The sequence below is a fragment of the Conger conger genome, chromosome 6 (assembly GCF_963514075.1).
Source record: "Conger conger chromosome 6, fConCon1.1, whole genome shotgun sequence".
Lineage (NCBI taxonomy): Eukaryota > Metazoa > Chordata > Actinopteri > Anguilliformes > Congridae > Conger > Conger conger.
Genome location: NC_083765.1, coordinates 53,538,461 through 53,565,671, shown reverse-complemented (window position 1 = coordinate 53,565,671; position 27,211 = coordinate 53,538,461). Strand labels below are relative to the sequence as shown.

At 41.8% G+C, this 27,211-nt stretch overlaps 1 protein-coding gene across 2 annotated transcripts; it reads right to left on the bottom strand.

Annotated features, from left to right (window-relative positions):
- Positions 1 to 14,796: 14,796 nt before the first annotated feature.
- LOC133130029 (neuronal acetylcholine receptor subunit alpha-3-like) lies at positions 14,797 to 26,637 on the bottom strand. 2 transcript variants are annotated; one of them, XM_061244240.1, is made up of 6 exons: positions 26,500 to 26,634; positions 23,571 to 23,615; positions 18,011 to 18,120; positions 16,304 to 17,033; positions 15,890 to 16,204; positions 14,797 to 15,215 (listed from the first exon to the last, which is right to left on the bottom strand). In XM_061244240.1, exons 1-6 carry the CDS (start codon positions 26,632 to 26,634, stop codon positions 15,087 to 15,089), a joined length of 1,464 nt encoding a protein of 487 aa, XP_061100224.1. In that variant the 3' UTR covers positions 14,797 to 15,086. The 2 variants fall into 2 exon arrangements, with proteins under 2 accessions (XP_061100224.1, XP_061100225.1); XM_061244241.1 differs by having other exon boundaries at positions 15,890 to 17,033; positions 26,500 to 26,637.
- Between the last annotated feature and the right edge of the window lie 574 nt (positions 26,638 to 27,211).

The following is a 27,211-nucleotide window of genomic DNA, read 5'->3' as shown; positions in this document are numbered from 1 at the left end:
CCACCCAAACACTGTAAAGCACAACATTGTGAGGCAGCTAAACACAAATTTGGCATTCGATTAAATTACTGTTGAAAGACAATGCATACAGAATATCCATCGCTCGTATTTTGGAAGAAATGAAGTAAAATTCATGAGAAAATACTAATACTATGAGAAAAAAATGTATGCTACACTGCTTGTAACATACTTATGGAAAAAAGGTAAATAAGGATGAGCAGCAGCTTGATGCATTCCATCTCCTCCGCTGTGAGTGAATAAGACAACGTGAGGACGGCGCATCTCAGAGATAAGAACAGACGGCTTGGTTTGCAGCTGTATCGGAAACCACAGGGCTATTCACTGTACATAATGCTACAGCTCCACCTACAGGAGATACCTACAACAGCAAGATGTACAGTAAAATCTTACTGTATGGTCGTAGAAATAGTTGTGGTATTGAATGAAGTGTAGCATCCTTGAAATTCCCATTTCTGAAATCTCAGAAATCAGAATCACATTAAATTTGGAATTGATTAAAAGTCAGTCAATTATTTGGAAAAAAAGGGCCTGAGTGGAATGGTTTACTTCAGAGGTCTGACGTACCTCACAACTGAAGTGGTACTGAAGATTTCTGCCAAGGAAGTTTTAATACGGGAGGAGGGACAGAGTCGCTTGCTGAGGGACCTTTTCATATAGAAAAAAACGCCTGTGTTAGACTCCTCAGTCTGAGTGATACTGAGAGAGATATTCTCCCTCTTCGGTCTGGTGCTGGTGAATCTAGTGCTGATGTTCTCTCCCGTCTCTGGCTCATCTGGGTACACAGAAAACATGATAAGCTGTAGTCCTGTAGAGCTCTGCTGACGGGACCAGAACATGTAGGTATCAGAAAATGTAGGCTATGCTGGTAAGGTTGCAAGAGTAAAATATTATAGTGGAGCCATAATATTTAAAGAAACCTTCTTCATGAGATTCTCCAGTGACTGAAACATTTGACAAGAACCCCAGATCAATACTGGGGAAACAAGATTAACCTAAAATATTCTAAATTTAAATGTGATCTACGCTCAGAGAGCACATTATTGGATATTTATTAGACTTATTTTTTAGACTTATTAAGTCTTCTGCTTAGAGGTTTGACGTGTGTTCAGAGTTGTTCTTCTGCATACCACTGTTGAAATCTGTTACTGTCACTTTCCTGTCAGCTTTGACCAGTCTGGCCCTTCTCCTCTGATCTCTTTCATTAACAAGGCATTTCTGCTCACAGAACTGCTGCTCACTTTTTATTTGTTTTTCACACCATTATGTGCAAGCTCTAGAGACTGTTGTGCACAAAAGTCCAAGGGGATCAGCAGTTTCTGAGATCTTCAAACCACCCTGTCTGGCACCAACAATCATTCCACGGTCAAAGTCAATTCGATCACATTTCTTCCCTATTATGACATTTGGTCTGAAAAACATGACTGCATGCTTTTATGCATTTAGTTGCTGCCACTTGAATGGCTGACTGTATAATGACTAATAGTAATTAATAGTTCAGGGTAATAGTAATTCCTTCTGAGTAAAACTCTGTAGAACAGTAAAACACTGTTCATAAGTAATTAGGATGGGTTAAATGCAATGAATGCATTTAGTTGCCTTAGAAGGCAATGACAGTCACAAAAAAATAAATAAAGAGTAAAAGTGTATGGCCTTGTTCAAGTCTTCTTTACTCTTGATTTGGAGTTAATTTTGCAACTGTCACTTGTAATGTGCAGCTAACCCAGGGGATACAGGAAATGTGTTAGAATTATGCACAGTAATCAGAGCAACTGAAAATGTGCTGTGGGTTTTTACCACTGTAAAAGGAGGATGGCACCACTGTGTTGTAGCAGCGCAGAAGTACGTGCCACTGTCAACTGACATCAGGGGACTGATCTTGAATGAACCTTTAAAATCTTCTGACTTTGTGTATGCAATGCTGTATCTCCCCTTGTCAAAACCTGTTTCAAATGTTGGTTCCCCATTAGTGACAATATTGGCAATGAGCTCAATGCCTCTGCCTGAGAGTTGTCGGTACCAGTTCATGGACTGTAAGTTGTTGTCGTTGTGCGTGCAGAAGATCTCAGCGGACTCATCCAAACTCTCCATCAACTGCTGCGGTGTTTGAGTCACAAGAGTCCCCAGGAGACCTGCAGTGGAAATAAAAAATATATAAAAATGACCTTTCAATGTATCATGTGTTTGTTTTCCAAGCAATAAATATACACACGTGAAACACTGCAATGGAAATCTGAAAAAGGGCTAACTTGACATACAGCAGTATAAAACAAATGTACAACATGGTGTGTGTTTTTGATTTATATTCTATTATTTGTAATATATAAAAAAACACACTCTTGTGCATTTGTAGTGTAACTGTATAAATGTTATAATTATTTTATTTAATTTTTACCTAAAAGCTGCTGAGAAATGAGGAATATAAGTACTCCAGGTATCATATTTTTATTTTGCAGACTGAATATGTGCAGCAGAATTGTATTATTCTCTGAGTAAAATCATGACATTGGGGAACAATAACGCCCAAACCAGTGATATGCTGTGTACTCCATCCCTTCTCTTACCCATATCCCCTCCCCGCTGTGTCATCACAGGAAATGACAGGAGGAGTCAATCCCATCAGCCTCATCATGGGCCAGACTGTACCCCCCCCCTCCAACCTCACAACCGCCTTCCACTATCCCCATCGGGGTGGACCTACAGTACACATGCCTCCAGGCCTTTTGAATGTGAATGAGGCAGGCTTGTGTCACTGTGTTGACTAGCTGCACAGACGTACACAGCACTGTCTTCCTCTGTGAGAGCCTTCATTCTGAAAGAGCCAGAGAGGGTTGTTGGCTTCTTAATCTCAAATCTGGTCTCCTTCGTCTTGAAGTCACCCTCAAATTCAGCTTCAGAGTTAGTATAGATGCAAGCTATTAACTCAAATCCCTTCCCTAGCTGCTGTCGGTACCAGTACATGTAATCAAGATTGTTGTCGTTGTGAGAGCAGGAGATGTTCAGCAGACCGCCTGGGTTTGTAATGACCTGGAGAGGAGTCTGATGCACATCTGCACTCCATCCAAACTCTGTGAAGCACAACATTTAAACGTTAAACAGCATTTTTTTATATATTTGAAATTGCAGGTGTCTTCATAGAAACTTCAACCACTCAGATGTCATGTTTAACCAAGCAGAACTTGTCAGTCTCAGAGTTATGGTTTCCTGCGAGAACGATCATATGATTCTGTTTTAAAGGAAAGACGCATAGTGCAAGTATACTTATGAGGCAGAAGAAAATTAAGAAGAATGGAAGTTGTGCTTGTTTCATCTTCTCTGGTGTGGCTGAGCTTGTTATTAAGGTGTACAGGGAGTGTCACAAAGACAGATGGCTGCATCTGCCGTTAGTGAGCCGTCCCAGGAAACCACAGGGATGTTTACTGCACGTTGTTGCTGTGTCTCTCCCTACTGGCCAGACAATGTGGTGTAATTACATCAAATTAGCTGTTACAATAAGTGCTGCGGTGAATTTGGCACTGTGCTCATTCACGGCACAGAAATAGAATGCAGCCTCCTCAGGTCAAACAGACTTCATTCTGAAAACTTCTTGCTTGGCCTCAAGTTTTATGACATGATATCTGTCCTTGCAAGTGTCTTTTTCATAATGCAGCTTGGTATCACGTGATGAGAAATCTATAAGCTGACTGCCCTGCCCAGGTAATTGTTGGTACCAGTAAATGTAAGCATTGTGGCAGCAGTTGATTTTGGCAGGGATTCCATAGACCACTCCCAAAACTGAGGACTCTCCTCCTGTAGTGAGAAAATAAATGAATACATTCAGTCGCTACTAATTACAATCATTTAGGAATAATACAAACATGAAAATTAGAATACCAAAAAAGTGTGTTCAGTAAATGTAATAATCACATAATTACAATTCTATACATATCTGAATTGCCCTACATAATTGATTATGATGTGTGCTTTAATTGTGTATTTATTTGGTACAGGTTTCACTGACTGTTGGAGAGACCTACCTTTGAAGCTCAGGTAAAGTATGTTTAGCTGCTGTGAGCTGCCCATTCTTCCTGGTAATATTCTTCTGCTCCACTGTAATGAGGGTAATGCTATAAACATAGTGATGTGATTTGCTCATTTTGATTCTTAATAGTAAAGCCATTACAGTCTAGCCAGCCATTTCCTGATTGTCATCCCTGTTTTGTGCAAAGTCATGTGAAATGTGAATGTCTTATTTCAGTATTATGTATATTTTCAGTCATTTTACTTTTAATACCTCTATGAGTAATTTTATGTTACTATTTACTATTACTGTTTTATTGGCCTTTTTCATTTTATTTTCAGTGGCGATTGTAAGGTAGCCAGTAACTGAAGGTAGGCTGATCAAACAGCCCAGCCAAAGCGAGAATACTACCCAATGTAAGCCAGTCATAAGCAACATTTCGTCTCATGCGCTGGTCAGCTTGCTGACTTCCCCCTCCTGGAGCATACATTGTTAACCCCCACCATTGGCACACATGCCTGTGGGGGAGAGCTAGAGAAGGATTCTTAGAGGCGCCTTCTTGGGCCCTGGGGGCCCCCCTTTTCTCACATTCCCGACAGGAATATTGGAGATGGTATAAAGATGTTTCATGATAATCCCAGGTCAGAATATAGTAATGTTTGGTGTTATTCTGATTGGTTCAGTGCGACTGGTGTAATGGTCTAGTTTTTGTAACAGTCTACCATTGATATCATAACCATAAGCCGAGGGGAAACTGGGCAAAAGCTGTCTCTGTAGAAGCCATGTGTTTTAGCCCCCTGCCTGGTGGGCCTGGCTGTAAATTATAGATGGGTGACTCACTTGTAGGGTCAAGAACTAAGGCCTGGATTTCGGAGATAAGGAGAAGAAACCAAGCAATCTGGGGTTGTGTCTCCTTTCCTTTCATTCACCCAAATCAGGTTTATCCAAAAGGTATATTACCATGAGAGGCACAAATACATATTTACAGCATAATGCAGTTATCCTGAAAACTCCCAACTACAGCATTCATAGATATGATGGGGTGGCCTATAGCGTAGTGCTTAAGGTCAGGAAGGGCTGCCATTTGTGAGGGGCCTGAGAGCTGGGGTTTCAATGTTGTTTAGACTACCTGTTGGGGAGTTAAGATGTATGAGTGGTCCAATGCCAGTTGGATCATGGGAAAAGAATCCTCCCGAACATTGGTGACCTCCCTGTGACCCCATACCTGGTCACTTCCAAGGGGGAAGACTCCGGACAATGCCACAGTGCCCTCATTTGGGCACTGCTGTCAGTACACCGGTGACTGCTCTCCTAGATTAAATATTCAAAACTGCTATTAAGATAGTAAATAGACCCGGTAACACCTTGAAAACATTGCCCATGTGATCCTTGTATTATTGCATTAAGTCTTATGTAATGGTAACAGGAATTGCATGTAAAATGGATAATCAGGAGGGAAGTTTCATGATAACTGCAACATAATAAAACATAAGGGTAATCTGTTTGGTATGGATGTGATGTGATAAAATCAAGGAATCGGATGAGATACATTTCATACCAAATGGAATTGAATAAACTATAGTTTCAGTATCCCAAGGGAAAACCTACACGTCCTCTCTTGGTAATCATCTCATTTTCCCAACTCAACAACCCCCAACGGTGGGGGTCTAAATTCCAGATTTGACCACCCCTCCAGGTTGATTTATGGCACTGCCGCCTGGTTCCAAACGTATGATTTGGCATAAAAGCAAGGGAGACAGACCAATCTGGGAAGATCGTATTCGACTTCCCACACAGCATATTGTACGTGTATGTAAGTATCAGGAAGATCGTATTTGACTTCCCACACAACATGTCTTATGGATGTATGTATGTATGTGTAGCAGCGGAAGATCGTATTCGACTTTCCACACGGCATATTCTATACTTTGTGTGTAGTCCAAGCAGGCTAGGTATGATTATTTACTCTATCTCTATTCTTAATTTGTGTATTTTGTACTTGATTGTGATATTCTAAAGCTAATAACCTACCTGTCTGCGAATAAACTATTTTGTTTGTAACTTGCGTGATCTCCATGACTTTAATTCATCTTGTACCTTTTCAGTCTAAATTACAACTGAATACTCAGGGGGAAATGGTGGCCAAAGACCGACCGATCGGCGGGGCGGTTCACCTGTGGTAGTTCTAAGCTGTGAGGCCAGCATTTTCTGTCCCTTAAAGGGTCGGGTGACGCACGGCTCTTGTGATTTTGTGTGAAGGGAACCCTTGGGCGTTACGGCGCTGGTTCTTGCCAAATTAGCTCTAAGGAGCCCAGACAATGCTACCTCGACCTGGGCTCGCAACTATCATGGCAGTTTTGCATGTATTGTGTTGACTGGACCCTCAGCCTCTGAGTTCTCCACCGAACTGAGATTTCAGCAGTAATGCTAATCCCGGGAGCATCTAATGAGTAATGGTGGCGCAGGTACAAGTCGAATGTAATCACTCCCGAGGTCCACGTAAGTTGCAAACCCAAATTTCTAAATTATATTAGATAAACAAGTAAAACTATAGTAACCACTAAGCGTACAATACGGCCCCGTTTGAAAACGGAGAATATTAAGAATTGTACTGATCCGTTTCTGGCCAGCTATAAGCGTGATATGGGGCAGGTCAATCCATATCCGACCCATGGCAACGGACCCAGTATATTCTTAAACATAATTGTGCTCTGTTCTTGTACGGAGGATAATAATTAACCCTACTAATGTTCTCCCAGCAACGCCAGAAGGACAAGCGCGCAAAACCCCCTTCGGCCCCCGCTAAATTCCGTCATTGGGTTAGCGTGGGGTTTTACACCACCAAAACCTTCCATCCCTGTGCAACATTACAGCCAGTTAAGTGCTGATCTCACAGGATTTCTGGCCACCACTGGCACGATTAGTAATCAAAAATGGTTGATGCAAAAAAGTTAGTGTATCAGTTGCATATACCACTTGTGAAGCCTGTCATATACTAATTTCTTTTAAAACAGCACCCTCTACTGGAAAATTTAGTTGGCATGTAGAATTGAGCTGAGTTTTTGACAGGCACAGAGGTGTTCCTGTGTCACAGTGCTGCTTGCAGCGCAGAAATACAGGGCAGTATCAGCAGGCTCTGCAGCTTTGGCCTCTCAAAAGAGTATCTCTCTTCTTTGAAGCCCTTTTCAAACTGAGGGTCGCTGCCCGCAACTGAGGAAACCATTAACTGGACCCCCTTCGCTTTTAGCTGCTGAAACCAGTACATGTAGATGGAGCTGGCATCTTTGTGAGAACAAGACAGAACGGCTTCGCTTCCAGGCAGAGAGAAGACACGCTTTGGGTCTTGCGAAACATCAACTGCCTGCACATAACCTGGGAAACCGAAAAGACAGAAGTAAAATCTCTCGCTCATTAGAAAAGTACTGCACTCAAATATACATACAATCGAATTTAATCAGATTCACATTAAAAAACATTTTTCATACAGCCTTGATGTCATGGCAGATGATGGGACACTTACCAGCTGAGTAGGTGAGGAGGACAAACTCTAACAGATGCATCTCTGTTGGTTAAGGTGTCACTCAGGAATCGCTGCTTTTCAATAATGAGTCAACAGGAAGTGACACTGACTTAAAGAAACAGAGCACAAATTTACCAGACAGGATGCCAGGCTATAAATGCTTTGTGGTAACTGTCAATTATTTTTAAATATTTTAGTTTTTATTGTTTTTTGGTTGCAAAACACATTTTTTTAATATATGTGATATGGTAGGTGTTAAAGTCAGTTTCTTTGTTTCAATACTAGTCACCACAAAATATATTTTGTCTGCTGGATTAAAAAAAAAATTAAGTAAAGTTGTTTTTAAAAAGTAATTTGTTAAGTATTATGAAGATTTTTTTTCCAAATGCAACAATATCAGTGTGTGAATCAAGATTCCAGTGTTTTCCTGTGTTTCATTTCAAATTAATGTGAACCATAAGCCTGAAAACATTTTGTCTGTTTCCATAAGTACGTTTGCCTCAGCTTCACTAGTCATGATAATGAGCATAGAAACAGTCCAAGTCCTTCATAGAGAGATATATCCCAAATTTCAGACAGTAGATGTGTGAGTGCGCAAATGTAGACTTATACTTTGCCAACTACTATCTGATGTATGTCATTTATTTATTTATTTTCATTTCTGTAAAAAACTGGGAATAATGAAAAACAATACATCAAAATCATCCTAGGTCTCAAAGGGTTATTTGCATTGTAGACTGATAAATATTATTAATCACAATGCCTGGCAAGGGGATGTTTAATGTTTCACTTACATCATAGGGACTGTTGATCCTGAGAATTTATCTGTTAAATCAAAACTGCAAAAGTAGCACACACTCAAATGATCCCACTGATTCATTCTTTTTTTTTTGAATATCGATTGTATTCAAAATCTGTTTACATTTCCCAATCAATACAGAAGTATGTACAGTGCATCCGGAAAGTATTCACAGCGCTTCACTTTCCCCACATTTTGTTATGTTACAGCCTTATTCCAAAATGGAATAAATTCATTTTTTTCCTCAAAATTCTACACACAACACCACATAATGACAACATGAAATAAGTTTTTGACATTTTTGCAAATTTATTAAAAATAAAAAAATAAAAAAATCACATGTACATAAGTATTCACAGCCTTTGCTCAATAGCCTTTGCTGTTCATGCACCTTTGGCAGCAATTACAGCCTCAAATCTTTTTGAATATGATGCCACAAGCTTGGCACACCTTTCTTTGGGCAGTTTCGCCCATTCCTCTTTGCAGCACCTGTCAAAGTCCATCAGGTTGGATGGGGAGTGTCGGAGATCTCTCCAGAGATGTTCAATCGGATTCAAGTCTGGGCTCTGGCTGGGCCACTCAAGGACATTCACAGAGTTGTCCTGAAGCCACTCCTTTGATATCTTGGCTGTGTGCTTAGGGTCGTTGTCCTGCTGAAAGATGAACCCTCAAGAGCGCTCTGGAGCAGGTTTTCATCCAGGATGTCTCTGTACATTGCTGCATTCATCTTTCCCTCAATCCTGGCTAGTCTCCCAGTTCCTGCCGCTGAAAAACATCCCCACAGCATGATGCTGCCACCACCATGCTTCACTGTAGGGATGGTATTGGCCAGGTGATGAGCAGTGCCTGGTTTTCTCCAAACATGACGCCTGGCATTCACGCCAAAGAGTTCAATCTTTGTCTCATCAGACCAGAGAATTTTGTTTCTCATGGTCTGAGAGTCCTTCAGGTGCCTTTTGGCAAACTCCAGGCGGGCTGCCATGTGCCTTTTACTAAGGAGTGGCTTCTGTCTGCCCACTCTACCATACAGGCCTGATTGGTGGATTGCTGCAGAGATGGTTGTCCTTCTGGAAGGTTCTCCTCTCTCCACAGAGGAACGTTGGAGCTCTGACAGAGTGACCATCGGGTTCTTGGTCACCTCCCTGACTAAGGCCCTTCTCCCCCGATTGCTCAGTTTAGACGGGCGGCCAGCTCTAGGAAGAGTCCTGGTGGTTCCGAACTTCTTCCATTTATGGATATTGAAGGCCACTGTGCTCATTGGGACCTTCAAAGCAGCAGAAATTTTTCTGTACCCTTCCCCAGATTTGTGCCTCGAGACAATCCTGTCTCGGAGGTCTACAGACAATTCCATTGACTTCATGCTTGGTTTGTGCTCCGACATGCACTGTCAACTGTGGGACCTTATATAGACAGGTGTGTGCCTTTCCAAATCATTTCCAATCAACTGAATTTGCCACAGGTGGACTCCAATTAAGCTGTAGAAACATCTCAAGGTTGATCAGTGGAAACAGGATGCACCTGAGCTCAATTTTGAGCTTCATGGCAAAGGCTGTGAATACTTGTGTACATGGGGTATTGTGTGTAAAATTTTGAGGAAAAAAATGAATTTATTCCATTTTGGAATAAGGCTGTAACATAACAAAATGTGGGAAAAGTGAAGCGCTGTGAATACTTTCCGGATGCACTGTAATTACAGATATGTTGCACCGGACTGCTCTCCTGTTTTGGGTTAAACCACAGAATTGATTCAATTATTGCTACCATATGCCTCCATTTCCAGTTTATTTTGAGCAAACCAAATTACTGAGAGAAATCAGAGCCACAATTTTATTGGGAGCCAAGCAGTAAAGCCAAGCACTGTGTAGCTACAGTTTTATTGGGAGCCTACCAGCAAAGCTGCTAGGCACACAGTGTGTTTCTACCTTTTCATCATCATCATCATCGTCGTCGTCATTTAAATTTGACACACTGGTTGGGGACAGTCCCATGATGCACTACCTTGAGCGATCTAGCACCACCAATGGTTCAAACTTTATTCATGTGTGTTCTGAGCTATATGCCTGATTTTCAAAAATGAGGTGCCGTTGGATTCTTTGGATCAACCCGATTTTCCACAATATTGGATTTTCTAAAGAAGTTAGAGAAATGTTCACAGGCTACAAATTCCATCAAATTTTACATATGATGTTCAGACCAGTATTCACAATCAGATGGATTTAGATGTTCGAAAGCGTTCGTCCATCACAGCCAATTAAAATTGAGTCATTTGACCACTGGGGGGTGCTGCAATAAGTAAAAACTGTTCTTTTATACTGCCTCCAAAAAGTAATTCTTGTGTGCGGTTGTATCTTGGGAGATCCCAAGGCAGACACAAAAGCGTTCCATTACAGTCAATCGAAAATAGCGGTGAAGTCGCCAAACAGGAAGTGAGGTCATAACTCAACACTCTGATCTATCAAAACCAAACTTGGTACAAGAGAGATTTCTCATTTTTAAAATGATTTGGCCAGTACAGCCAATCAAAATTGGTGGCAAAGGCACCAAACAGGAAGCAGCAATGCTTTGATGTGATACCAAACTTGACATTCCTGAGGATGTGGAAAAAATCCTGATACTACGGTAAATCTCAAAGCAGAGACATGACAACCTGTTATCTCAACAATGTGGCTGCCATATTGGACTTGACCAAATTGTTTAAAAAGATTAAAAAACACCAACATATTTTGTCCCATTTTCACCAAACTTGGCACAGATGATCTTCAGATGAACCCTCAAAAGACTTATCTGATGCATTTTTGATTTTCAGAATCATTCATCCACTACAGCCAAATCAAAGGCCAAAGACATAAACAGGATGTGAGCTCATATCTCAGTTACACTCAATCTTCGGCCAATTGATATATGCTTACAGCCGATCAAGTTGCCATGACGACCCTGCCCTGGTGGACTGCTTGGCAGGTTTAATTTATAATAGTATTTTTTAAATAATATTATTATAATAATTCATTTTGACCAAACACAGTACTGAACTCAGTCTACCCTTGCTCCCATTCTGAGTCACTCATGAGTCATGCCAGCCTGTTTGTAATCATATCAATTCTGCTAGGGGCATATCTTTGTTTTTCATTTGGGACATGAACTCAGCTGAGTAATTTAATAAATGTATCAGCTAATAGAATAATGAGAGCAAAATAAACAAGACAAGATCAACTTGTATATCTGTATGGGTATTCTGCAGGGAAAACTTTCTTTGGAAACCGCTTCAATAACCAGACATGCAAAGCAAATAAGATAAAATGGATGCATGTTTGCAGATGGTTTTAGATAGTGGAACATTTCCATTATCTAATACCATCTGGGATATTTTTTCTTCATACATTGTTTGCTGTCCTGTTGCTCTCAAAGGACAGTGTTGTCCTCGACTCCATACATGTTTCTTAGAGTTAAAGAGACCTTCAGAAATGTGCAACATTGTCAACATATCACCTCCAAGTAAAGGTATTCAAAGGCATGAAGTCTCAGCACTCTTTAACAAATATAAAAGATACACAAAGGCACATAAATTGTAATTAAATTCATGCTATGCAGGATTTTTTTGCCTTGCTGTGGTCCTGTCTTTACAACAAAGGGTGTCTTCTCCTCTGTCCTCAACCCCACCCACTCCATTTTTTTTATATTTCAAATCCGTTTTAACGTTTTTATCTTTATATATAAATATTTCAATAGCTGTCGCCAGTGTAAGGATAAGCAATTCCAAGGTTAAGTGTGGTTTTTTAACGAGCCCCATTGGCTTGTGGTTTGACTTTGCTGTACCTTTGGTTCTTTACCTCCAGCATTGCAGTAGCTAGCAAGCACCACGCCAAGAAATGCTCCGAACACATCTTAGAATAACAAATTCAGGTCAAGAAGCAGGAATGTGCAAAGGTGTGGAAAAACGGAGATCGCCAGTGCATCATAGATATGCCTTAGTTATCACACACTCACTCACACACACTCACACTCAGTCAAGGCTGGGTTTCATCTAAATGACTAAGTTGCACTGCTAACAGCTACTTGACTATAACACAATCCACAAACTGAGCTGTGCAGCGCATGGGCAGGTGCAATACACTTTATTCACAGACAGGCTGCAAGTGGCCAATTGACCAGAGCAAAGGGACATGCACCTAAAATACGCATAAGTTGACCACAGCACACTCGAACCCTCCCCTGAAATTCAAAAGCACATGGAACCTAACTGGAAAAGTACCCCAAACCCCCCCCCCCAAAAAAAAAAACCCAGAACAAAACAAAAAACAAACAACACTGTTCAACATTCAAGAGACCCATAACACAGGCAATTAGGCTCCATTCCAAAATGTAATTATCTCTGAATCATATGATTGAATATTCTTAAAATACTCTAAATGTGTGTATATGGCTCGCAGACATATACACACATTTAGATTATATGTAGCTATTTGGTTGAGTTATAGCATTCAACGGCACAGGAAAAAAATTAACTTGAAAAAGTTTATATCTTCTTTACGATTCCTTTCATTTGGTTTTTGGGATAGGTTCGTAGGTTCAACTTTCAATGTTACTGGACCCATGAATTCCACAGCTCCCCATTGATTCTGATCCAATATCCTCAAAGCTCTGAAGAACTGAATTCATAACAAATGTGGCATGCAGTCTCCTTCTCTCCTGGATTCAAGTAATCACATTTGCATTTTGCCTGTATTTCAAAATTCAATTTTCGTTAGGCAAAGAAGTATTGATTTCCCCACATGATAATGAATTTTCTCGGGGGTTACTCTATGCTTAGTCAACTCCAGATAATAATGAGGAACCTAATTGCATAAACCCCAAATGATTCCAGTTCTCTAATGTAGATGTGAAAGTGATGGATTGCAGGCTGCTTTCTCAGCTTTAGTGCAATTAAAGGCTATTGATTCAGTACCCATGCCAATTTTCATGTTAAGTACTTCATTAAGTAAAGATGTCCCAATCCTGGACACAGTTGTAAGTTACAGGTTGTTTGAAGTCAAAACCCATGTTTGGAATTTAAATTATCTGTGATTTGCCGTGCTGGAATTTGGTTTTCAATTGATGGCATACCATACAGAAGCATAAGCTGACCAATCATTGTCACACTTTATGGAAAAGCAGTACCACTGATTGACCCCAGAGGGCACTGTAGTGTATGCTTGTGGAGTTATTGCTGAACATCAGATGGTCAGATTTCATGTGATATGTGCATGCGGTTGCATATGGAATTCTGCTCTTACAGCTATAAGAGCCATATATATAAAGGATTAATGGTTAATCAGTCAGGAGGTCAAAGACACCCCTAGCTTTAGATATTTAGTGGCTAAAAATGTGTGATCAACAGCTGTGACAAACTAGTGCCTGACATTAGATGACATTACATTACAAAGCATTTAGCAGACGCTCTTATCCAGAGCGACATACAATGAAGTGCAGATTGAACACAGGAACAAGTGTGAAGAGGACCCTAGAGGACAATACGGTTCCGAGTCCTAGCGTGACCATACAGATACAATTGGAACCCTTGAAGAATACATCAACTTACAAACTAGCATACCACAGTTTGCAGCTAGAATACCCCGAGTACAACAAGACAATATCTAATATTAATATCTGACACCTGTAGGACTCTTGTTTGTCCTCCTGAGACCCACAAGAATGTTATATTTAAGTAAGTAAAAAGTTAAAGTTCATTTGACGTGATACAAGTATCTTGTATGACAAAAACATGTTGCAGTGAAAATATTTAAAATATATATTTTACTTAATTCAAAATGAATGTCCCTTATGTTAAGAGAAATACTGTATAGAGGTCAGGGAAGCCAACATTGTTTGTCCTCATTTGAGCAAATAAAAATGCACATTGTCATTTTTAAGTCACAGGTGTGATATTAGCTAAGCACGTTAAATTATATAAATCAGTATTTTTTTACACTTGTGAAATTACATGAAAAATATTGTATCTTTTCAAATAAATCTTAAATGTTCAATTGCTACTCTAATAAATACTTTACTAATATTGACCTATTGTGTTTTTTAATCAATAAATGGTAATGGTACAAAGCAACAGTGCATCAAAAAGGAGAGAAAATAGTTAACAAACTTTGGTTTTAATTTGACTTGTTGTAAAGCAACATAATTGGAAATGGAAAAAAAATGCGGTGCTATGCAATCCCTGAATATAAACAGACGTTTTTTATTGTAATTTTTTTTCTGCTTTTTTGGGAGGGAGGGAGGGGGGAGGGCAAATGTACACTGAGAAATGTTGACTGTGACATCACAAGCGTGTATCCAATAGTGATGAACGACTGACCTCTGTTTAAAAAATAAATAAATAAATAAATAAATAAATAGATAGATAAATAAAGAGTTGCTCTTCTTCAGAAAGTAAGTTGCTGGAACTTGAGTACTTAAGCATAGAAGGTACAGTATAAAAATCTATTTCCAGATAAGGTGTAGTACAGTGAAATTGTAGATAACCTCCTACACAGCAGACTGCTAAAAAGCTCACCACATCGAATCAACATCCTATAAAAAGCATGTCCACTCACATGACACCGAACGGATGATTGCAGCTCGCCTCCACAGCGAAGCCCGCCTGTTAACGAGGTTTTGGAGCGTGGCAAGGTCCAATTCTCTCTTCACGGCCACTCCAAATCATTCAAAATTGTAATGACTTGGGCGATCTGATCGTAGTTAATACGCGGAGTCAGAGTACGTTATACATCCTCCCCCAGCAAGAGGGGCTGGAGGAACAGGCCGGCGGTTCCCAGAATGCACACCAAAATGAACACCCACAGGAAGATCCTGTCAATCACCATGGCGACGTACTTCCAGTCGTCCTGCACCTGAAAACCAGAAATGAACCGTGAGCACTTCAGCTTCACAATGCAACACTCATAACCGAGATCAGACATGAACACAAGGCTGTTACAAAACTATTGGCTTCAGATATGAGTTGGTCTGGTGGCAGGCTGAAACTATGATCATATGACTCGAGGCTTCAGCTTAAAAAGCAATATATACAATGGGCTCCTTAATATTTGGGACAAAGACATATTTTGACTTGAATTGGATTTGTAATCAATTTGCACCTAGTTAGAGTGCAAAACTTTAGCTTGTAGAATAAAATGTATAACCATGTAGAAATCACAACACTTTTTATACATATCTGTAGTTCCGGGCACCAATAATATATACATTAATGTAGTCATTTTCAGTAATTTGTCACAAGCCTTGAGTCAAGACTAGATAAGCACATAACTACTCAGAAACATGTGAAGCCATTTGTCCCGGACATTATGGTGCCCAGAAATATGAACTATGTAAACACAAAGTGCTGTAATGCCTACATGGTGAAACTAAAATGTATAAAAGTACCCTTTAAATGTACTTTGACAACTTGTGCATTGTTTGATTGCAAAAGAAAATGTGGAGTTGACAGGCAAATAAAGATAAAATATGTCTACAATATGTCCAAAACATTCCAAAAATTTTGTGAAAAGGAAGATTCTAGACTCACCTCCTTAGCCTCGTTCTGCAGTCTCATGTTCTCAGCGATGTACTTCACACTCTCAATGGCCTCTCTCACCTCTGGGGAGAGGGCGGTGAGCGTCAAGAGCCCTCCGTCCAAGGACTCGGAACTGGAGCAAGGACTACCTTCTCCTCCTCCTCCACCGATGGTCCCTCCACCACCACCATCCACCGGCAGTTTGGTGGTCCTCTGGCGCCAGCAACAGTTGCAGCGGCCCTCCCGGCACAGGAAGCCGGACCCAGCCTTGGCGGGAACGGCGCTGAGATTGTTGAGGTTGGAGAGCTCGGTGCTTATCAGCAGGCGCTGCCGGGGGTGGAGCCCGGTGTTCAGGTTCTTCTGCTTCTGGGGCAGGAGGGAGCCGGCGATGTGCAGAGTGCAGGGCGGGGGAGGCAGGAACTGGGCAGAGGGGCCCATCTTAGCAGGGTCCCGCTGGGGCCGGGTCATGAACATCACCCTGGGGAGGAAGCCCAGGAAGACGCCGCGCACCCAGTGGGGCATGGTGTGAGTTTTGGGCGTGCGGTAGTGCACATTGAGCACGAAGACGGTGATGACGATGGAGAGCGTGACGAAGATCATGGTGAAGAGCAGGTACTCTCCGATGAGCGGGATGACCAGAGAGGTGGAGGGGATGGTCTCGGTGATGACCAGCAGGAACACAGTCAGCGAGAGGAGGACGGAGATGCACAGGGTGACCTTCTCGCCGCAGTCCGAGGGCAGGTAGAAGACCAGCACGGTCAGGAAGGAGATGAGCAGGCACGGGATGATCATGTTGATGGTGTAGAAGAGAGGGAGGCGGCGGATGTAGAGCGAGTAGGTGATGTCGGGGTAGATCTCCTCACAGCAGTTGTACTTGATGTCGTGCTTGTAGCCCGGAGCATCGATGATCGTCCACTCCCCGCTCTCCCAGAAGTCCTTCAGATTGATGGTGGACCCAATTAGGACCAAGTCAATCTTGGCCTTGTCGTAGGTCCAGGAGCCAAACTTCATGGTGCAGTTCTGGTAGTCGAAGGGGAAGTAGGTGACATCAATCTTGCAGGAGCTCTTAAAGATGGCAGGCGGGATCCAGGTCACATCACCATTGTAGCGCAACAAGGCCTTGGTCTTGTCATCAACCTGGAAGTCCCCGACTGCACTGTGGGAGAAACAGAGGGGCACTACAGAGTACGTCTTTCATGTCATAACAAGTATGATTCGGCTTGATTCCATTTCAATAAAATCAATTAATTAGTTAGGTTCTGTTAAAATGCTTGTATTATATTGATATTTTTACATTCGTGATTTGAATTGCAATTCCATAATTGAGAGCATTGAAATGGAGTTGGACATTTTGTAAAAATATTAACAAAATGCTGAATTGTAATAAAATCAACAGCTTAAATGTAAATGTACATGCCAATATGAATTATATGCGCTATTGAAGTGCAGTATATAATTTTGTATTTTCTATATATTTTTCTATTTATTTAACTTTGTAACACATACTAATCAATATGGGTGATTTTTATGAACCTAGTTAAATATTTAGCTAAATGTTTTGTACATTTACCTAAATTATAAGATATTCAGCTAAATAAATTAAGTGAGACCTCTGGAAATAAGTAGTTTTAAATAATGCTGTTCATAATTGAAAATCTTTACCTGAGTCAAGAAACTGGCACTGTGTAATCCTGTTTGAAATGGCTTTTCTACTGTTCACAGTGGGCATAATAAGTAAAGAAATGAGCTTCACATTCCTGATTTACTCTCTGAAACACCCATGCCTTGGCAGGTAAGTGCTTGGCAAACTCATACAGAGTGCGGTTTTATTGGAGTGATTGAGCTAAAGAACTTTTCACAGGGGCAATACAGCAATTTCCCTCCTGGAATCTGGTCCTCAAAACATTGTGCTCCATGGTCTATTTCCTCTAATCACTACATGCCGCGATACAACAGTGGGTTTAATTATGTTCTGCACTTAAATATTTTATCCTTCCTTCCAACAAGATAAAAGACAGCCTTTAGTTTGATTGTACTGCCCTTACCTTTATATAATATTAAAGTAATTAGTATTGAAAATGGAAGCTTAGATCCAACGGTAGATTTTTATTAAGATGACGAAGCAGGACTTACTTATTGTAGAGAACAATATCCGGTTTCCAGATTCGATTTGAAGGCACTCTAATGAACTCCACGCCTCCAAACTCCTTTGGATCCCATCTAAGTTTGTAGTCATTCCAAATCTGAAGAAAGAATGAAAGGAGTGAAAACCTTTTGGTTATTTGCACATCAGAGACATTACCGCATAATGTTGTATAAAGTAGCTGCTTAAATTAATTATTCAGTCAATTACATTCTTTAGTGTATTGTGGTTTGATTGAACCATACATAAAACTCTTTGGCTACATGCAACATCCACCAAAACATATTATCCACAAAATGGAAAAAAGTGTTCCAAATCTGTGCATTATCCTTGGCTTGACCCTGCTGTACAAAAATAGTATAAAATGATTATCTCTGCAGTGAATTTCAGAATTGCAGCTTGAGCAAGCTTTACATACAGTCAGGTCCATAAATATTGGGACATTGACACAATTCTCCTCTTTTTGGCTCTATACACCACCTCAATGGATTTGACATGAAACGAACAAGATATGCTTTAACTGCAGACTTTCAGCTTTAATTTACATTTTTTTGATTTACATCCAAATCAGGTGAACGGTGTAGGAATTACAACAGTTTCTATATGTGCCTCCCACTTTTTAAGGGACCAAAAGTAATGGGACAATTGGCTGCTCAGCTGTTCCATGGCCAGGCGTGTGTTATTCCCTCATTATCTCATTTACAAGGAGCAGATAAAAGGTCTAGAGTTCATTTCAAGGGTGCTATTTGCATTTGGAATCTGTTGCTGTCAACTCTCAATATGAGATCCAAAGAGCTGTCACTATCAGTGAAGCAAGCCATCATTAGGCTGAAAAATCACAACAAACCCATCAGAGAGATAGCAATAACATTAGGTGTGGCCAAATCAACTGTTTGGAACATTCTTAAAAAGAAAGAACGCCGGTGAGCTCAGCAACACCAAAAGACCCGGAAGACCACGGAAAACAACTGTGGTGGATGACAGAAGAATTCTATCCCTGGTGAAGAAAAACCCATTCACAACAGTTGGCTAGATCAAGAACACTCTCCAGGAGGTAGGTGTATGTGTGTCAAAGTCAACAATCAAGAGAAGACTTCACCAGAGTGAATACAGAGGGTTCACCACAAGATGTAAACCATTGGTGAGCCTCAAAAACAGGAAGACCAGATCAGAGTTTGCCAAACAACATCTAAAAAAGCCTTTACAGTTCTGGAACATCCTATGGACAGATGAGACAAAGATCAACTTGTACCAGAATGATGGGAAGAGAAGAGTATGGAGAAGGAAAGGAACTGCTCATGATCCAAAACATACCACCTGATCAGTGAAGCATGGTGGTGGTAGTGTCATGGCGTGGGCATGTATGGCTGCCAATGGAACTGGTTCCCTTGTATTTATTGATCATGTGACTGCTGACAAAAGCAGCAGGATGAATTCTGAAGTGTTTCAGTCAATATTATCTGCTCATATTCAGCCAAATGCTTCAGAACTCATTGGACGGCGCTTCACAGTGCAGATGGACAATGACCCGAAGCATACTGCGAAAGCAACCAAAGAGTTTTTTAAGGCAAAGAAGTGGAATGTTATGCAATGGCCAAGTCAATCACCTGACCTGAATCCGATTGAACATGCATTTCACTTGCTGAAGACAAAACTGAAGGGAAAATGCCCCAAGAACAAGCAGGAACTGAAGACAGTTGCAGTAGAGGCCTGGCAGAGCATCATCAGGGATGAAACCCAGCGTCTGGTGATGTCTATGTGTTCCAGACTTCAGGCTGTAATTGACTGCAAAGGATTTGCAACCAAGTATAAAAAAGTGAAAGTTTGATTTATGATTGTTAGTTTGTCCCATTACTTTTGGTCCCTTAAAAAGTGGGAGGCACATATAGAAACTGTAATTCCTACACCGTTCACCTGATTTGGATGTAAATACCCTCAAATTAAAGCTGAAAGTCTGCAGTTAAAGCACATCTTGTTCGTTTCATTTCAAATCCATTGAGGTGGTGTATAGAGCCAAAAAGATTAGAATTGTGTCGATGTCCCAATATTTATGGACCTGACTGTATAAACACAAATTCGTAAACATTCATAACTTTATATGTAAAACTCCATCTGTATTTGTGGTGTTTGATATGAGCTGTCAAACCAACTGAGGAGGACCATGGCGGAGGAGAAGATCCAAGGCAAGGACTTCATTTCTCCCACATTTACCCCCATGACCCTATGGCTGACCATGTCAGGCCCATCTCACGCTGGGCTGTATTTTTATCAAGCGTCAATCTGTGTCATGCAAAAACCTTCTACGTTCCTCTTCCATCTTCTTTCCACAATTGAAGCGTTGGAAAACATATCTTCACTCAATAACAAATGTTTGTCCTAAAATCTCATATGACTAAGCCATACTACAGTACAAAAAAAATTGTTTTGTTTTGCTGGAGAATGCTGATACAATGTTTTGACTGCTTGGCATGCATTAACTAATTTTGCAGCATGGTTGTCACTTAGCTGGCTGGCTGTCATGCTGGGATGCATGACTGCCAAGAGAGGCCGAATTGGATACCAGCTACAGGGAAATGTGCTCCACGTTCACCTCTGGCATTTTTTCTGAGATGGCTACCCTTCGTCAGCCTGGGCTGATAGAGTGAGACAGCAGGAAGGGCCAAATGACAGCCCTAACCCACGCCACGTAAATCATACCTTTCGCTCCAAGGGCTTTTTTTTACAGGGCGTAGACACTTTTATGCGCTGATGACATTCTCATTGCCGAGCGGTGGTTTGTAACTGTGACCTTTACACACTACCCTCGGCGGTGACAGATCGAGAACACTCTTACCATTTACAAGGGCACACAAATCAGTCACGGAGAAGGGCGTGCTTTCATAGGATGACAATTCATTGTCGCTTCATTGACTGAATACTGAAGTCTTCCTCATAATTTTGTCGCCTGAACTTAGTATATAGGAGTTTCCCGATAACGAAAATGCAGAACATATTTCACACACAATTTCAAGACATGATTTGGGCGCCCAAGGCTCATCAATGCGCAAACAAAAGGCAACAAAGGCTATCCCATCTGGTCTGAACCAACAGAAGGGCTGCTGTGGCACAAGTCACATTTGAATGATGGTTATGGAGGAATGTTCAGCCAGAGCACCCATTCTAACCCCTGTCCACCATTGAAAGCCCTGACATCACTGAGAGTCAGAACTGGACCTTGGAGCAATGGAAGAATGTTGTCTGGTTTGATGAGTCCCATGTGTTCAGCAGTTCTCCCAAACACGTTATGGCCAGCTGCTTCTTCTCACACTGCAGAGTGGATTGGGAGGATATTTCATATATGGCTGCAACCTACTGTATGGGACCACCAGCGGGTTCGGTAGATCGCGATGCCGTGAGGGTCATCAATGCACCACATTGTGGTGCTATCCTTCCTATATTAACTGAATAACACCATGAGATTCAAGATCAAAGCCCATGCAGCAAACCATTGCTGCTCCAAAAAATCAGCTAAACACAAGTTTCTCATACATCCTGGAGGTCTGCCTGAACAATAGCACTGAAATGTAAGGCTGTCTTGTAACACTGGGATTTGTTTATACTGCAGTTAAATCAGGTGAGGTGTGTCCCCTACAATTTGATTCATGTATATTATGTTTAACATAATAGTAAATTTAACACAATATATTAAAATTGATAGGGGAATCTATGACAATAAGAGTATATTGGTATGAGTATTGGTGCTATTTAGAGCAGCATATCCTAATCTAGTGCACCACCTAATTGGGTGACTCATGCAGTCATTTCAATACGGTCATTCTGGAGGTTAATGACTACATATGGAGGAAGACACTTGTTCAAGAAAAATGACTGTACAGTGTGTGTTGGGATCTGTGCCCATCCAAGCCCGTCTCTGGCATGTTGCTTATATAATATATATTTACAAGCGCTAGCTAAACTAATTTGTTTTATTGTATGATCAATATCACAGTTTATGATTCTCTGCAAGCTGAGAGAAGCATTCAGAAGGCTAATAAAACATAAATTTAATGTCTTCTTGGACAGTGAACTTGTGTAACAACTTTGAGATATAGACTGACAGAGTTCAGCAGATGTCTCAGACAGGGAGAAGCGGACAGTATTTGCAACTTCCTGTGAAACGGATGGCAATAGTTATCATCAAAATACAGTGCAGTCCATAAGTATTTGGACAGTGCTACAATTTCTGTTCTTTTGGCCCTGTACTCCAGCACATTGGACTGGACCTTATACCTACACTAAGGAAGCAATTCAATACACCTGACTAATCAGATGGGAACAGCTGGGAAGCCAACTGTCCAATTACTTTTGGTCCCATGAAATGGGGGGACTACATGTAAAAAGGGATGTAATTCCTACACGGATCACCCGATATGGATGTAAATACCACCAAATTTAAGGTGACAGTCTGCACTTGAACCTCATTCATAAAGAAATTATACCACTGTCCAAATACTTACAGACTGCAAGTCTTAATTTGGTTCTTCTGAACTAGCATAGGCAATATCCCTGCACATGCAGATGAGCTGCCACCCATTTCCCACCCTGGACAGGCCGCTAATCCACCACAGGACCTGCACGCCATTCACTCACTCTCTATTTCATGAATTCATTCCTATGGGTAATTTTGAGTCTCCAATTAGCCCACTGCAGGGCTTTTGACTGTGGGAGAAAACCAGAGTACCCGGAGGAGACCCACACGGACACAGCGGGATACTGTACGTGCAAACTCCCCACAGAACAGCCCTTCCTCGGACTGGGACTCGTCATTGCCTTCTTACCGCACCACCGCTCCGGAAGATGAACGTGAAGATGAAATCGCCTGTCTTTGCCACGCATGTTCTTCTCTCCGAGTTGACCAGGAGATACGCGGTATACTGAATGCCACTGTGGTTTAATTACAGCTGTGTCCACCCATGCGGAGGGCATAAATAAGGCCTTGAAACTGCACAGCTCTGTTCTCTCAGAACATGTACTACTAAATGTTAGAATATATCACCATTAAACTGTGTGCATACTATTAATCGACAATCGACAAAAAGCCTTCAGTTTCATATGACATTGGACATCTTCCATCGAAAACCATTATTTGGGATTTGTGGGCCATATACAGCAGGATATGTATAGTTGAATTATTATAGACAGTTCGCTTTATGAGAAAAAAACCGAGGAATAATTCATCAGAGATCTCGAAGGACACAGATGAGTCACAGGTTCCATATTTTGGCAAAAGTTGACCAGAAACATTAGGAAACTTGTCTTCAAAGGTACTGATCTAAAACCACGGACACCTGGAGATGCCTGTAGCTTGCATCAATGCTGCATCTGCTCGCCACAAGGTCCAATCAGTGATTTCAAAATCTCTCGGCTTATATTAATGATCAAATGCTCAAAAATGTTCTGGAGAACAAGCACAAAACAAAAAATACATCTTACTGCCTGAAACGGATTCATGACAGCGTCTAACCTCGCAATCCAATCAAAACTAATGTGTTAAGTAAAGTGAACACTTACATGCCTCAACCACAAATTGGTCTCCATGATCTGATTCACTTCATCCTGAAAACAGAAGACAAAATGTTCACAAAATGACAGACTACAAGGCGCGCACTGCACAATGTAGTGATGATGAACTTGGATAAATGTCTCAGCTTTTAAAAAGAAACATATTAACAAAAGCTTCCTGAATAACAGAGAACAGAACACACAAGGTTCTCAATGTTAAAAGAAATGCAGGTTAGGTTCACTGGAGAGTCTAAATTGCCCCTCGATGTGCTCCTGTCGTTTTCCTTGAACAAAGCACTGGCTTCAGAACTGGAGATGGTCCCCGGGTGCTGCACTATGGCTGCACACTGCTCCTAATTAATTAGGATGGGTTAAATGCAGGAGGCAATGGTACCACAAATAAATTAAATAAATGAACAAACATTTTCTTTTACGTAAGAGGAGGCACTCTGTTCTCAGGCTCCACGAACAACACCTGAGTCCTCAAACGCATTCGCACACAACTCTTGACACCTGAGGACTGCAGGCGCGTGCGAGTGTGTGTGCATGTATGTGTGTGTGTGTGTGTGTGGGTAGGGTTCGGGCTCTTCTGCTCATTTAACACATACGTCCTCTTTCTGTAGTGCAGAACAGGGTCGCGGCTGGGGTTCAGGGCGGGGCTGAGCTCTCCGGGCCATGACTGAAGCGATCTCATGAGCGAGCGCACATCACGAACATGAACCGACATACGAGCTCTCAAAACCGGAAAGGAATCTGGCGAGGAACGAGGAATCCAGCAGTCTTAACCGGACCCAGTGCCAGTCTGTGTCACCTCAGCGATCTGCTCGGGGTCTTGCTAATCTCTGGTGCGTAGTGACGCATCATGAGGTGTCTCATTTCCACTGCAGTAGACTAGGAATCAGGCACTGAAAGTACAGCTGTATAGAAAAGTAGTTTGCTTGTGCCAAAAGTGCTACAAGGGTGACAACGTAACCACTTACATGTATGAATGACATGTTCCGTTGTGGGGAAATAGTTATACATAGTGGATACCTTACCTGAGACAAGCAAACAGACAAAATTATATTTTCACATCGGCTATTCTTTTAAACAAAGGTAGGAAAGCTTATTTCTGAATGCGTGCTTTAAAAGCACTACAGCCATCAAGATGCGACACGTCACGATGCATCACCACTCAACCGAGATACGTGAGGACCCTGACCAGATCCTTGATGTGAGCAGATCATCGACCAACACCAGGCCCCAAAGGGGTATGTAACCCAGTGGCCGTTCGCACCTGAGCCATCCAAGAAATTGCGACTGTCGATAACTGAAACAAGCAGGCGTCGTAGCGCGAGCGCGGATGAGGCCAAGCTAATCTAATAAGGGCCGCTCGGATGTAAATAACCCTCATCAATCAAAATCGGAAGCACTCGCCTGCCAGATCAGCCGAGGTCAGGGGGAAGTTATCAGTATTTTCCAGGCCGACATCCCTGTTGGAAACAAGCTTATTTGGCTCACAGCCCAGCTCTCTGGGACCAAACCCCTTAAAGCATTTATCTGAAGCAGGAAAGATGTGTAGGTCAAAACCCAAAGATAACATTTCAGCGTAAGCAGCCCTTTTCTGAAGTGAAACCTGAGCAGACCACTTACCCACAGTTTTCACTCCAATTTTTAAACATAAAAAGACCGCAGTCTTGTCAGTGTTTTCTGGTGAATCATCATAATTAAACATAAGGAACGTAATTAAAGGATCTGTGTTGGCCAACTGGGCCGTGCATGGCAACAATATTGCCAGTCTTGTTAAAACTATGAAATTGCATTATATGAAACTGGATTATGTACAATTGTGTTGCATTAGATCTGGAAATGATTTTCTTAATTTCATTAAGGCAATTCCATTTTAGGTCTCTGGAACTTAACAAATGTATCCACCTCCTCCTTAAATACATTCCAGCTATCTCCTTTAAAATCCAATACCGGCAACATCATTCATTGGCCCTGCCTAAATATAGCCTTATTATACAGAAAAGCGTGGCAGAATTTGATGCAATAACGTAGCTTTCATTTGCGTGCGTTTTAATATTCAACACCCTCCATACGGGCGCAGAGCCTTCTCTTCACTTAATTAAAGTCGTCCGCTCTGGGGCAGCGGAGCGGGACTGCGGCTTTTCTCCTGACCAGGGAATAACAGTCAATATCTGGCGTTAAATCCGCAGCCGTTTATTCAACGTGCCATTTGCGGAGCAGCGGGGGGCCATCTGTGCAGGAGAGAGGTTGTGCGCGGCGCCCAGAGAGCTGACATCTCCCATCTTCTCCTGCCCTGTCGCACATCCAGGCCCTCCCTTCCAGTGACGGGCACCTTCCAGTCTGGGGGCGCCGGTCTCATATGGCGGGAGGCCCTGCTGAGAACCACAGAGCAAGAGCAGGCTCGGAGGCTCCGGGCGGCGGTCCGACAGCTGATGCTCCTCTGCGTCTCGGCTACGTTCCCCAGCCTTCATATCACGCCGCCTGCCTCCAGGCGCTTAAAGCTCTCAGTCACATTGTTCTGGGGAGGGGGGGGGGATTCATCGCCGTGTGTTCATTTCGGGAAGTGCGCTGTTCATATGTGAAGAGCGAGGCTCGATGGTTTATTCATGTAATTACTGTATTTGTTTTGTATGCTGCCATGGCCACTGTTCTCACAGCTCTCTGATGTAAACTATGTGCGTTAGTCGCTAACATCAGCGAGAAAAAGAAAAAAAAGAGGAGACAGACTCTTTAGTGTCAGAGGGAGGGAGGGGGAGAAGAGAGTGAGTAAGTGAGAGAGTGAGAGAGAGAGTGAGATAGTGAGATAGTGAGTGAGAGAGTGAGAGAGTGAGTGAGAGAGAGAGAGAGTGAGAGAGTGAGAGAGTGAGAGAGTGAGAGAGAGAGTGAGAAAGAGTGAGTGAGGGAGTGAGAGAGAGAGAGATTTACGTACCACTTTCACCAGCTGGGACATGGACACCTCAAACTGTACAATGACAGGATCAGAGACGTTGGCCACTGGGCGGATGTACTGGTTGTACTTGGCAAAGATGACAGAGAACAGCCTGTGTTCTGCTTCTGAACACATACCTCCTGTGAACCAAAGAAGAAGAGTTGTCTCTTAAGAGATTGTAGGAGACAAAGTGCTGCCATTTTAACATCTCTCCCGATAAGAATATATTTTTATTCTGTTCCAGGGGAACATGGCTGCTCCTTTCTCCCTCATCACTTTTCCGTAAATGGAAAGTTTCTGGGTGTCTCGGTGGCGCAGCCTGTAAAGCACTGACCGCATGCTCATTGCGAGCTGCGACGTCGGCGGTTCGAATCCGACCGTCCGACATTTGTCGCATGTCTTCCCCTCTCTCTCGCTCCCATTCTTCCTGTCTCTCTATACTATATAGTGTCCAAAAAGCTGAAAACGGCCTAAAAAATATCTTTGAAAAAAAATGGAAAGTTTCTCGTGATGTTCGGGAATAATCTCTATAAACCTAGATTGGTTCTGACATGACACTATGGAGTGAATGTTCATGAAACACTTTTATAATGTGAATTCTGTTAGAACAGACATACACTTAGTGAGCACTTTGTTAGGTTGACCTGTACACCAGCTTGTTAATGCAAATATTTAATCAGCCAATCATGTGGCAGAAACTAAATGCATAAAA

Bases quoted from the DNA above. Each gene is read 5' to 3' on its own strand.
- LOC133130029 (XM_061244241.1), bottom strand. From the start codon at position 26,634: ATGTGTTCAGAAGCAGAACACAGGCTGTTCTCTGTCATCTTTGCCAAG. The intron at 23,616-26,499 runs GTACGTAAATCT...TTCTGTTTTCAG, and splicing joins TGTCCCAGCTGGTGAAAGTG to GATGAAGTGAATCAGATCAT. The intron at 15,216-15,889 runs GTGAGTCTAGAA...TCTGGTTTTCAG, and splicing joins TGCAGAACGAGGCTAAGGAG to GTGCAGGACGACTGGAAGTA.